This window comes from Parasteatoda tepidariorum, chromosome 1, assembly GCF_982258835.1.
Source record: "Parasteatoda tepidariorum strain Cologne lab strain chromosome 1, Ptep-v5.0, whole genome shotgun sequence".
NCBI classification, from domain to species: domain Eukaryota; kingdom Metazoa; phylum Arthropoda; class Arachnida; order Araneae; family Theridiidae; genus Parasteatoda; species Parasteatoda tepidariorum.
This window is the reverse complement of record NC_141755.1, coordinates 3,834,982-3,848,838: the sequence shown is the minus strand read 5'-3', so window position 1 is coordinate 3,848,838 and position 13,857 is coordinate 3,834,982. Positions and strand designations below refer to the sequence as shown.

The 13,857-nt window shown below is 28.4% G+C and overlaps 1 protein-coding gene across 1 annotated transcript; it reads left to right on the top strand.

Annotated features, from left to right (window-relative positions):
- The first annotated feature begins 854 nt into the window (after nucleotides 1-854).
- Nucleotides 855-8,889, top strand: LOC107441183 (uncharacterized). Its single transcript, XM_016054343.4, has 3 exons — nucleotides 855-1,039; nucleotides 4,222-5,368; nucleotides 7,617-8,889. Exons 2-3 carry the CDS (start codon nucleotides 4,241-4,243, stop codon nucleotides 7,665-7,667), a joined length of 1,179 nt encoding a protein of 392 aa, XP_015909829.2. The 5' UTR covers nucleotides 855-1,039; nucleotides 4,222-4,240; the 3' UTR covers nucleotides 7,668-8,889.
- The last annotated feature ends 4,968 nt before the right edge of the window (nucleotides 8,890-13,857 follow it).

Sequence of the window (13,857 nt, the reverse complement as noted above, 5' to 3'; positions counted from 1 at the left end):
TTATGTTTGTTTGTTTTAATAAATTATGTTTATTTAATAATTTATTTTTGTATATTATTTTTTCCCTTTTTCTTCTTGGAATCCGATAATTAAATAGTTGTTGTTGTTGTTACTTTACGTCGCACTAGAGCTGTATAATGGGCTATTGGCGATGGTCTGGGAAGCATCCCGGAGGATGATCCGAAGACATGCCAACACAATTTTGATCCTCTGCGGAAGGGATGGCACCCCCGTTTCGGTAGCCCGACGACCTGCGCGCGAAGTCGAGCACTTTACGGTAGCACAGTTTAACGAGGACCAATACCGCAAACCCTCGGTCCCTACGCAGGTTTGATCCAAGTGGTCACCCACCCGCACACTGACCGTAGCCAGTGATGCTTGACTTCGGTGATCTGCTGTCTTAACGATCAGTCCACTGCGGGACCGATAATTAAATAGAACTACATACTAATATGCTTTAAAACCAAACTACCAAACGCTCAGTATGTGTCATGACTGCCCGGAATTACAATGTTGCTTAAAGCCCGCTTTAGCTTTAGTCCGCCACTGTATAAGGAACATTAACGCTGCGTTTGATGCACTTTTGATATCCGTCGAGAACGAATGAGGACCCAGTTGGTGAAAAATATTTTCCGAAAAAATCACTATGTGGCGATTGGAAGCTCATGACCCGTATTCAATGAGAATGGCCCTTATTACTGAGAGTGCTCCTTAAAAGTGATGTAGCCTCGTGGCTGTGTTCTGTTGTTAGGAAAAGCAGCCTTGAAGCAACTAGTAGTTTTGGTTGAAGTCGAAGTGTGTTACTTAAAGTCTTATCTTATTTAATCTTTTAATTCTATGAAAGCTTTAAGCACATAATCATGTAGCATAAGTTCCGAAACGGAACAGAACCATTCCGAATCCGAACAGAGATCCTATTTTGAGCACACAAGGCCGAAAATTTATGTAATTGCAATAACCAATAACCGAACAGAGTAAATGTGAGAAATTCGTATTTTGCTAGCAAATTTAGAGCCGAGTTTTAAAAAACCTAAGCCAGGTAATATTTGTCTCAGAAAACTTACTTGTTTAGAAGTGTTTTATTTATGTTGAAAAAAAGTGTGTTATATTTACGTCTTTTCTACTTAATGTCTGTACGTACAACCAGCTGAGCAAATGCGCTAATTTTCTCAGAAATTTTACACTGATATATTCATTGTAAGAAATATACAATCAATACATTGTGTTTCGAGTATGGCTCAGTTACTAATTTTATTTTTACTATATTTTCCTCTTGTTTTGGTACCTTTTTTAAAATCTCTTTATGTTGACTGCAAAATATCTACAGAACTGCAAATTTTAACAGCTTTTAGCTTGATATTTTCCCCGCTTTTGCGATGTGGTGACTAGGACTGGGCGGTGTAACAAAGTATATCGTCTGTTAGACATCCTGATGTATTTCGAAAATTGTTTCTTTTGAGTTGTTTTCTGTTGATTATCTGAAATCTTAAATAAATGAAAGAAGTTACAAAAAGAAATGTTAATTCTAAAAAAATACTTATATAAAAATACCATAGCTAATATAAATAGCAAGGCTTAATGTTTTAAATTAAAATAATAAAGATGTATTGACTTAAGACTGATGTCTAAAAGTAAAAACAAGCACAAGCTTTGTTTTAATTTATTCAAATTAGAAGTAAATTAAGATGTATTCATTTAAAAATAATAATGAAATACTAAAAAAAAAAAAAAATTTACTTGCATGTAGTATTAAAAGTAATAGTAAAATGAACGTAAAATGCAAACCAAAGAACTTTTCACATAAATAAAGCATATTTTAAACTATTTGTTGAAGTAAAACATACTTTTGAAACATTGTTAGACATTTATTTTTATATTTAAAGTAATAAAATTGTGTTGACTAATGATGGTCAAATTCAATTTGTAAATAACATAGCAATAAGTGTTAGTTTTGTTTCATTCATTTATTATTATTCTCCATAGTGTCGAATTAGATTTATTGGTTTAAAAATGATGCTGAATCAGGGTTGGGGTTTTGGGCATCCTGAACTAGCTTTGGACAGGTGAAGGTAAAAATAACTTTGGTAAAAGGTAAAAATTCTATAGGTGTAACCATTGTATACATAATAATTACATGTATCAATAAATATTTGATATTTTTTATACAATTTACCTTAACTTATTAAAGGAAAATATTATAATCTATATTATATAAAACGCTAATATGTATGTATCAATAAAACCGATGATATTTCTTTTCTCGCGTTGGCAACAGTTTTCATTTTTAATTGATGGGCTTCCACGTAAGAGCACATAGTGAGCATCATATGGCTAATCTATATTATATAAAACGCTAATACGTTTTAATCGATAGGCTTCGGCGCGCAAGAGCACATAGTGAGAATCATATGTCTAATCGGGTGAATTCTCATCGAATTATCAAAAAATTTCTCACAAAATTATTTTCATTGAAGCCGATGCTTTACATCCGGCGTTCAGTACTATTTCATATTGTTTTTAAACACATGGTTTTAACCCTCTGGTGGGAAAGACTTTAAAACGAAACTTACAACAGTCACTTTTCTCAACAACTGAAATGCAGAATAGTGTGATTAAGAAAAATATGTGAACTGTTTGCAATTTCAAATTAATATTGAAATGCACCGGTTTAGAATTTTCTACAGTGAAAAGTTTTCGGAACTTCAGTGTTAAAAAAAGTATACAAAAGCTAGACGTCAAGAGCGTATCCAATGAGCGAGTAAAGCGAGCATCGGATTGCTTTGCAATCTGAAATGAACTGCTAAAGCAGTTCCGAGGGTTGGCGAGCGCAAGCGAGCAGGGGGCGAAGCCTCCTAGTATAATAATAAAAGATTTATAATTTTTGAAGCTCCACAAGTCATTGAACAACAAAGGTTAATACTTAATTCTTTAAATATGAATATGCTTTTAATACTGATAAATGTTTTTGCATAAGGATAAATAATGCAATATTAAAAAAAAATTTTTTTTTTAAAAAGTACTAAATTTGTTTAAAAATTAACCTTTTATTTTTCACAATATTTTTTAAATTTTTTTTTATAATTTCTGCATTACAGGATGATAAAAAAAGACTATTTAAAAAAAAAATTGTTTTCAAATATAAATATATTTGTTTAAATTGGAAAAACAAAATAAGTGAAAAATGTATTAACAGTTTTGAAGGGCATAACATCAGTTTCAGTTACTGACACTGGTGATGTATCACCACTGTGCTAAAAGAATCGAACATGAATGAAATAAAAGTATTCTTGAATAATACTATAGATAAATAAACCTGTTTACGACTAACAAAGCACTTAGTCCCTAATAGCTTAACCTGTATGGCAAGGTCAAACTTCAGTTATGAACTATTGAATGAGAGGATTACTGATTAATCTTCCTTTGTTTAATGTTTAAATTGAAGAGTCAAACAATATTAATAAAATATCATACTTTTAAAAACAAATATTCTCTAGTAGATTTAATTATCAATATGTTATTAGTTAAATTTTTATTTTACCTTTTAAGTATTGTTCAGATAAAACTGTGACATAATTTTAGTAAGAGGGTTTTAGACAAGATGGTTCAAACCGTGGATTAATCCATTCTGTCCTAAACCTTGCCAACCCTGTGCTGAATATCTAACAAGTTATTAAACAAAGGCATAAAGATAAAGAATTTCGAGAAAAATTGAAGTAAATTACTAAAATTAATAGCACTATTGTTAAATCATTAAAGAAAAACTACTTTTAAAGCGTCAAAACATTGCTAAGCTTTTTTTATTTAATTTTAAAATTTAGTCGTTTTAACCAATAGCCATATTCTTTAAAAAAATAAGGCAAACTTTGTTTTAATTTTTTCAAATGTAAAAACTTTGAATATGAACAGCCCACATGAATGTTTATTCAGAGAAAAAAACCTTCCTGCGTGTTATTCAGTATCTTACGTTACAGCTAGCATTAATTTGTATATTTTCGATCCATTAAGGTGGAAACTTGGTTTGTTAAAATTCGTTTATAAATACTTCAGTTATTCACAGTCATGCTTATTTTTTTTTTGTTGCTCCAATTCAAATTCCACCTGCCAAGAATCTACACCTTGTTCCACGTGACTGCATAAACAATTAAGCAAATTTTAAATGAAATTCCAATCTAATTTATTTGTTGTATTAGACTAAAATGTCAAAATTTCCCTCTTTTTTAGGTTAATTTCCTGTGATAAAATGATTATTCCTGAAGATGGCAATCTGCCTAAGATTACTAGAAAAGGTTTTGCAGCATTTAACAATATTATGCTCATCAGGGTTCCTGATAAATTTAAGAAACCCGGAGAAACAACCTACCAGTTTGCAACATTAGATCGGAGCAAAAAGGGAGAAAGGTGGCCAGCCGATGCATATGTAGATATATTAAATTCACTCCCTTTAAACGAAACCAATTCTGCTGAAAACTCATCGAAATGTAAGGAGGATGCTAAAAAAGTGACTACTAGAAAATATGGAAAATTCCTTCCGAAAAAATTCCCCAAGAACTTTTCCAAAAAAGATCAAAAAGTTAGCAGTTCAACTCCACCACTTTCCCCAGATACTGCTAACTCAAAACATCACTTCATGCCGAATGCCTTTCAGGATTCAAAAGTTTCGCATAGAAGATTTCACAGTGGTAACCATTTTCAATATGATGAAAGGAATTTTAATGACACGGCACATAATTACAGACACCGTCCAAATAAATTTTCAAATGACCATCCATCGTATGGTAGACGTGAGTCTGGAGAGGGTACTTCATTAAATTCTTTTGCAAATAGATATGGTTCACAAAGCCATACTGTAAGTGCAACTGTTTCAAGGAATCCACCTATAAGAGACAGGTCCTATGATGGTGATTTTCCAAGTACATTCCCCAGTACATTCGCACCCAATCCAAGAGAAAATCATTTCCATATTCCTGAGATTTCCAATCCAAATTTTTCACTTGCAGGTAGAAATTCTGATGAATATTTTGTTCAAAATGTTCCGAATACCTTTGAAAGGCAAATGTTTCCTTCATACAATTCAAATAGACCAGAATTCATGAATAACAACAATTTTGAAATACAACCCTTTCTTTGTGACCCGATGGGACCAGGTTTGAATGCTGGCAATAATCCTCCCCCCCTTCTCCCTCATCCCACACTTCCTCCATATGACAATTTTAATGATGGACAGTTTCAAAATAATTTTGATGGAAGAAAACCTCATCATGACCAAAATTCTTGGAAGAATCACAATCCACATTTTCGTAGAAAAGGTCGTAATCAAAGGATGCATAAAAAGCCATGGAGAGGAGGAGCTCATAACAAGTTTTCAAAAGTAAGCTACCTATATTTTCCTATCAAAATGTTATTACCAGTTTTATCAATAAAAGTTACTTTTGCATTAACGCGTTGACTGTATGGGGGTGATGCTTATTTGCAAATGATATTCGTGTGTATTTGAAAATATATTTCGCAGGAAGTAACAGAACTATTGGATTGTTATAAAAATAATACAAAAATGATTTATTAAGAAAATTGTGAGCCTCGTTAAAGCTTTCTTGTTCACTCTTTAAAAAATAAGTCTTCCATTTTTCTTTTCGAAATTTCAATGAATTAGGGTAAGTTTTGAAGTTATACTCATCTTTACTCAGCTGATCAGGTAAAGTGGCGAGATGAGGGCACAAATAAACAGACATGATACCATGGAAGCAAACAGAGCAAGATATTATTCCTGTGATTAGCAGAGATGCGCATTATTAAAATATCGGTGGGAATACTTAGCAGAATATGTTTTGTGCAGTTGTACTTGTGGCCTGAAGAAGATTTCACTGTAAATGTATGCGGCAGTGAACATATTAATAGATAATAAGTTTATGTTCATTTTTCTGTTATAGAATGCCTCAAAATAGAAATCCATGAAAAAATTCTTAACAGTCTCATAAGTTATTTGATTGTGGCAAAGCTCAAACTTTTACCCACTTTATTTCCGATTAAAGTTGATGGCGGTTTACTCTTATCTGAGGTGGTATTTTCATGCAGCAGGTTTTGCTTTTAAGAAAAGAAAGAATGTAATGTATTTAAGCTTAAATCTTCTATAATTCATACATTGTTGAGTAATTGCAGTTGATTTGAATATTTTTTTAAATTTGATTATGGGGTAAAAGATTTCGAATTGCAAGATATAGGAATTTTTAACGATGAAATGATAAAATACAAAGTTTCAAAATGGCTGTATTTTTTAAACATTCATTCTTTAAAAATTATACGACTGATTTGTCTTCTTTAATTCCAAAATAATACATCCTACAAGTTTATTTTTATTGAGCTGAATTCAAAACTAGATTTTGAGTTGTCAAGAAAATTTTGCTTTTTCTCTTCACTTTTTCTTTATTTTATAACTTTTCTTCAACTAACTTCTTTAAAAAAATCATTACAAATCACTATAGTATGAGTAGTCGTTTTAATCAGAGGCCAAAAATTAATAGGACTGGTACCTATCTCCTAAGTTTTCTGAAAATTTTATTAAGATATACATCATCTGAAGAGTGATTTGATATTTTTTGTTTGTGTTTCTTTTTCTAATTATTTAGTAATGTAACAAAGAAAATTTTTTGTTTTATCTGTAAATAAGAATTGACTCATAGATTGTATTGTACATTCGTAGTATTCTCCTAATTATGTTAAGTAAAACTATAAATGAATTTAATAAATCTCAATCAACTGTTTCTCATAGGACCATTCATTGTGAACAATAGATAAAGGAAAACAGTAAATACAGATTAAAATAAAATATTAAATAATGATTAAAAGTAATAGGTTTGCAAATTAATAAATTTACAATAAGTATAAAAAATTTCGATTAAAACAATTATGTTGATACTGCAAAAATGTTTATGATGCAAAGGAAAGATGAATAACTATTTCTATATTTATGTTGAAAACATTTGAAAATTTTGGTTTTTAGTTTAAACATTAATTGTTTCAAAATTTGTTGCAAATTACTTATTTTCTGTAAATACAAATTCCTGATTATTTTAAAAAAATGTTGAGGTCTTCAAAAGTGTTGGGATTCTGTTTTGTCATCTTCATTCAAGGGACAATCTAGGATTTTTAACTTAATATATGTTTTTGTGAAAAATTTTAGCGGGTCAAAATTTTCTAGGAAAATATTTTTAAAAGTTAAGATAAAATTTTAAAAAAAACTTAATTTTGAAGTAATATTAATAATGAAATAGTTATAATGCTATTTGTAGAATTCTTAAATATTGTGATAATTTGATCTACTTTATCATCTGACAGCTTTTCAGGGTAATTAAATAAAAATTTAAGGATTTTATAGAATGACTGCTCCTGAATTTCAAACAAACCAAATTCTTTCTACCGAAGCATTTGAAGTGGGCAGTAATACTCACTTCACAGTTTTGGGACTTCATAATGCTTGTCGTTTCCATGATATGCGATTTTTAAATCACGTAATCCAAAGATCCCTGATCTGATGTTTGTAATCAATTTGTATGATGACGTAACATTTTCTTCTAAATATTGTTGAATTCACATCTAATAGTTATTATTATTTTTTATAGGGGAATAATAATAGAAGAGATAACAGATATGAAAGAAAAGAGCTTTCTTGATTTTCTTGCTTCAGCATATTATGTACTTAAAAAGTATTGATCTGTTTTTATGATTTAATAATAATGAATGAGAAAATTTATCGAAGTTTAAAAAATTTGGAAGGTTTTCATGTACCTTAAAAATATATGCTTAAATTTGTACTACATTTACCAAGATAATGAATAAGTTTTAGGCCGAATTTGTGGAATAATTATGAATCATAACTTTATATTTTAATTACATTTTCAAAATTGTAAGTTAAAGAAGGAAGGAAATTAAAAGAATTTGAAAGCAATATAATTAAGGAAGGAATTTAAAAGGAATATAATATAAATTAAATGTAATTATTTATAGTGGAATATACCAAGCAAAACAAAAACTCACTTTTATATTGAATATGAATTTGCTCTACAATTCGTACTTAACTAGTGTAATAAAGGAAAAGCAAATTTATAAAGCATTACATTAATACTTTAATAATTCATTAAAATGCAAAAGCTGTAACAAAACGGTTACAGTTATCGAACAAGAAAGTATTTATAATTGTGGCAAATCGGCTTTTTTTATAGTGTTACCAGTTTATAGAATTTACCTACATAACATATAAGGTATATGATTTTCAGTTTAAAAAAATATTTAATATCAAATTAATTCATTTTTAACTAAGCAGTATATTAATAACAAAATAATATTTTGTGATTTTACAAAAGTGGCACATTTAATTTTGGCAGTTTGCTTTAATTTTTTTCTCACTTTTGATGTTCTAATCCTTTGAAACTTTCAAACACTTGCAAAAAATTTTTTTATCGCATTTCTTAAAAGTGATTTTACTTGTAATATATATATCACTATCTACATATATAATGACAAAAATGATTTCTTTTCCCACCTCTTAGACAAATAATAAAGATTTGCAGCCGTGCAAATGAATTTGATAAATGGTTATATTGCCAAAATCTATAATTGTCCTGCTATTAGTGCACAAAATATCAACAAAACTACAATATCATCTTCACTTTGATAGTTGAAACATGTTGATTAAGTCATTCTAAGCTTCTTGTTTTTGCGAAATCAGTTTCAAATTTATTTTCTGTATTAAGTAAAGCTGTTTGCTTAAGTTTAATTCATTGAAAGCAGTTGTTTTATTTTATATTCAATGTATTAAAAAAAATTTGTGCTCCAACTATGTAAAATTACTTTCTAAATGAAATAAATATTTAGTTTCATAAACAATATAACAAAGATTAGTTCTGTTTCCACTTTTTCAGCATTGTAATCAACTGTTTGTGCTGAATATAATATGAGTCTGAATATATGTCAATAATTTTTTTAGAAAAAAAAATCTGCTGCAGATGATAAAAGGTTAAGCTATGTACCTATACTACTGGTTTCTGCCATTCTTAAGGGAAGGACAATTGTGCCTGGTACCAGTTGAAGTTTTTTACCTTAAGTGTTTTTTTTTTTTTTTTTTAAATTAAGCTTGAAAAATTTGCACTGAATTACTTTATCTAATAATAATATAAACCAGGGTTGGGTTTTTGAAGTCAAAAAATGGTTTTTGACATGACAAGGGTATAATACTGGTTTAAACCGTCAAAAACTGAAGTTTGCCAAGAAAATATATAAACTTCAAAACTACCAACAGTTGCCATGCATTATATTGAAATTTAATTATACTATAGGTAATCAGCAGGTTTTAAAAATTTTTTAATTAAAATTAAGGTAAAATAACAGATTTAAAATCTCAGAAATTTATATTCAAATGCATGTGCAGAAAAATTTTGCACAAAAATTTTTAAATATTTATATTTTGAAAAAAAAAATTTTTTTTGATACTTAAGAAAATTATAAGTTTATTACTATGCATTTTTGACATATAAGGAACATATAACTAAAATTTATAAGGAACTTACTAGTTATGTTGTATAACTACAAACTTGATACAAGTGTGAAATTAATAAAAATTTTTTTAATGTTATACCGAATATCTTTATTATCCAGTATGCTAATTTGAATTTAAAAGTAGTTATATTTGTGAATAATGATAAATATAATTCATATTGTTTATTATATTTATTTATAATTATTACACTTATCATTTTAAAAAAATTTTTACCTCTTAATTTTTTTTTTCTCCACTTGTATTAAGAATACAAATAATGCATATCTTGAAAGCAAGAAGAAATTATTCAACAGCTGAATATTTAGATCAGGGTTGGGTTTTTGCCGTCAAAAACTGGTTTTTGACATGACAGTGGTAAAAACCGTGTTTTTACCGGAAAAAACCGTCAAAAACCTACTGTTTTTTTTTTTCATTTATGGCATACAGCGGACAATATATTATTTTCACATAATTTTCTTTATAAATGAATGTAGTACATCTTGATTTGAAAAGGATTCAAAATTTTGCACTTCTTCATTGTTAGAAATAAACAAACAAAAAAGCTTGCAACTATTAATAAATTCAAGAACTAAAAAGAAGAATTTAAATTTTGGCATTTCTTAAATATTAGAAATAAGCTAAACAAAACTTTCAAAACTTGTAACTACTAACAAACTTTAAGTCAAGAATGACTTGACATTCTTCAGTAATGTAATATGCCTAACAAAATGATGCTTGGAAATGTTGAAAATTTTGTTTAGTATCCTAATGTTTAATGAAAATTTTATAATGATCCTAATGTTACTTCAAATAGTATGTTTTGATATAATCATGTTGGGAAAATGCAAGAATCTGTTCTTAAATATCCTTTAACAACTTTTTTTTCTAATTTTATTGCACAAAAATGAATTAATTTTAAATTATAAGCAGTTAAACTCAAATAAAAATACAGTTTTACCAAAACTATGGGTTTTTGACAGAGGGTTTTTTGACATGACGGTAAAAACCATGGTATAAACCGCCATGTGTCAAAAACTTGCCAACCCTGATTTAGATATTCAACAAAACTATATAGTATTCAGCAAAATGAAATTCACAAGTATTTGGATAAACTAAATTTTCAACATAGTAAATGAATAGGCTGAATATACTGTAAATCGACACTAACTACTCTGTGTATTTAACAGAAAGCAGTTAAATTTGTATTGTCTTATGTTAAAAAGATTATTAAGAAGATTTAAAAGAATATTAAAAAGATTTTTCTTTAAAAGATGTCTAATGTACAAAACTGCTAATGTTTATCTTTAAAATGTCTAATTTTTAGTATAATCTATACTATATGCTAAATTTGATTATAAATAAATTTCTTAATAATATCACTGCAGATTTTCAATAACACATGAAAATGAATACATAATATTACAAAAGATGTGAGCTTTCAAAAGTACAAGAATTTGGTTACTATTCAAAATATAAGTGTTTCTTCAAAATTTTAAATTTATTTTTTCTAGAACATATTTAGAAACACTATCCTTTATAAAAAATATATAAATTTTATGTATTAATTAAATTTTACATATGAATATAGGTTTTTGACGTGACGGTTTAAACCGTCAAAAACTTTCACATGTCAAAAACCTGCCAACCCTGATATAAACCAATAAAGATTTAGTTTTCAGCAGAGAACCTCTTAAAAATTTTAACAAAATGTAAATTATAACCAGAGATCTTGAAAAAAAAGCAGGGTGATTTTTCAAAAATAAAGGCATCTTCAGTGTTAAAGGACACTAATCTTGCTAATCATATCAATTATATCTAGCTATAATAGTGCCCGTAACAAATTAAATAGTACTCAAATAAATACAAGAAAATCTTATATTAATTTAGCTAAAAAACAATTTGCAGTAGTTATATCTTGAAGTTCCTGGTTTCTGCCGCTGCAATCTCTTTCGTTCTTAAAATATAAAAGGAGCATTTTTTTCTGAATGAAAAAGGGACAACATTCTTACAAAGAAGATGATTCATTTACCTCTGTAAAAGAGTTCGGACCCAGGGCTAAAGAGAATACAAGGGCTAGTTCACTCCGCTTTTAGAGCTGAAGCTACGATTTCCCTCCTCATGACGTCACTGTGTCTACAGATCTCGGAGATCGCAAGCAAAGATATGATAACTTTGCATCTTTCTCTTGTAAAAATAAGTTAGACTTTTTCTGGTTATTAGCCTTCAAACTTTACGTAATTAACACATTATTTCCGTTCATAAACATAGTTAAAAAAAAAATTTCTTGGTTATTATATTAAAAAAATACCATTTTAAACTTATAAAAATGTTTTGCTAGTTGGTGAAAATGACACTATAAATACTTTATTTTAAAAAGTTCAGTTTTAACTTTAACTATTAAGAAAAATGAAGGCATATATCGACACTTTTTTATCTACATATTCTTTTATAAAGATAAGTTAAGTTAAATTTAGAATCCCTGATTTTAAAATATGTCGTTAATAGCAATTTGTTCATACTTAATCCTTAGGAAACATCAACCTTAAACGCTAATTACTGAAACAAAATAATAATTTAGGTTCATAATGACATCAGAAATTTTACAATTGTTTATAGACATTTAAATTTACGATGATATAATATATAGATATTTAAATTGAAGAGAATATAATTTTTAAAAAAAATCATAAATATTTAGAATAACTACATTAAAAAATATGTTATGAAATAAAGCGAATCGGTTTCTATTTAGATAATGAATTTTTATAAAAGTTCTTTACGACAGAATCAACGTATTGCGGTTTTATATTAACTGTGTCATTTCGGAATCCATTCTTTACATAGTTGTTCATTTACTTTAGGGAACACGCGAAAATTTATACTTTTTCCTTTTGTTTTTATATCAGAATTTTTGCAAGTTGCAATCGCGCAAACTGGCATTTCGATAATAGTTTAAATTCTTGTAAATTCACTGCAAAAACTGAGGAAAGTCATTATAGAAAATAACAAATGTCTTAGAATATCTCGCAAAAAGAAATGATCAAATATTAGTTAGAGCTAGTAAGGCCAAACGCTCCGTTCTTGAAGTAAAAGTGCGAGCTTTGCGCCAAAGTGACGTCACTAGAGTGACGTCGGAGGATCGGCGCGGCAAGAGATACTTCAAAGGAGTGAACCAGCCCTTCTATTCTCTTTAGCCCTGGTTCGGACCACTCTTATAAAAAAAAAAAAAAAAAAAACACTTAGGGAGAACAACTTTGAAAAATAAGTTATGAAAATTGGACTTTGTGGAAGGATCCTGACCTGTGTTCAGAACTTGATTTTGGATTATCCATTACTTGTTAAATTTAATAAACATACTTTTAATGGAAGGTGTGCTGTACTATTAATTAAAAAAAAACCTTATAGCACTTATTGATGTCCTCTTTGAAGGTGTTGCAGCAATAATTATAGAATATCCTCTGTTAGTTAATACCTCTTTGTAAATGGCTGCAACATTTTAACTTATGTTGAACAGAAGATGTTGAAGTATTAGGCCATTATAAAAAATAAAAACTAACTATTGATACTTTTTTTTAAATAAAATTTTTTATGTATAAAATAGCATCAATTTTTTTAAGTGAATGAAAAGTGTAAAGAACATTTTCAGAAATATTAGTTCAAGTACAACTGGGTTAAAGAATTATATTTTACAATATTCTCAGTCCTAAGTGCTTTTTTAGACTCTAATTTAAAATGACAAATATTTAATTTAGAATAATGTGCATAAAAGTTTCTTTTGCCTTTAGGGACCTGTTCTTGCATTGATTATATTTCATTTGTTTCTTTCTCTGTGTTCACATTTGCTAAGAATACTTTTATTTATATTTAAAAAAGGAAACGTTCACTTCATGTACAGAGATGTGCTAAACTATTATTTCAATATCACAATTAGCTTTGGTATTGTTATGTGTGTTATTACAAACTTTTAATTGTTGTTGAATATCTTAAGCCATTAAGTTTACTTGTTTAAACCCTTCCATTTCTCTCCAGTCAAAATTACAGGGTAAAATTTTGCTCTCTATTTCGCGTGCCTGTGATATTTCTGAGCTGGGTTGCTCAAAAATAATGCACCAAAAATATTAAAACAATCTATTTCTCGTGCTCGGAATCATGTTTATTTCTCAATTTATACACCAGATGGTAATACTAGTTGTTTTAATGTTTAATGCAAATATATTTTAATGTAATTTTTTTTTTATTTCAAGCTAAAAATTAAAAATGAATACATATATTATACATGCTTAGTGTAATATAATTAAAAAAAAAAAATTTTGCACTTTTATGGCAGT

Excerpts from the sequence above, each read along its gene's own strand:
- LOC107441183 (XM_016054343.4), top strand. The coding sequence starts at position 4,241 with ATGATTATTCCTGAAGATGGCAATCTGCCTAAGATTACTAGAAAAGGT. Across the intron at positions 5,369-7,616 it reads CTCATAACAAGTTTTCAAAA|GGGAATAATAATAGAAGAGA; the intron begins GTAAGCTACCTA and ends TATTTTTTATAG.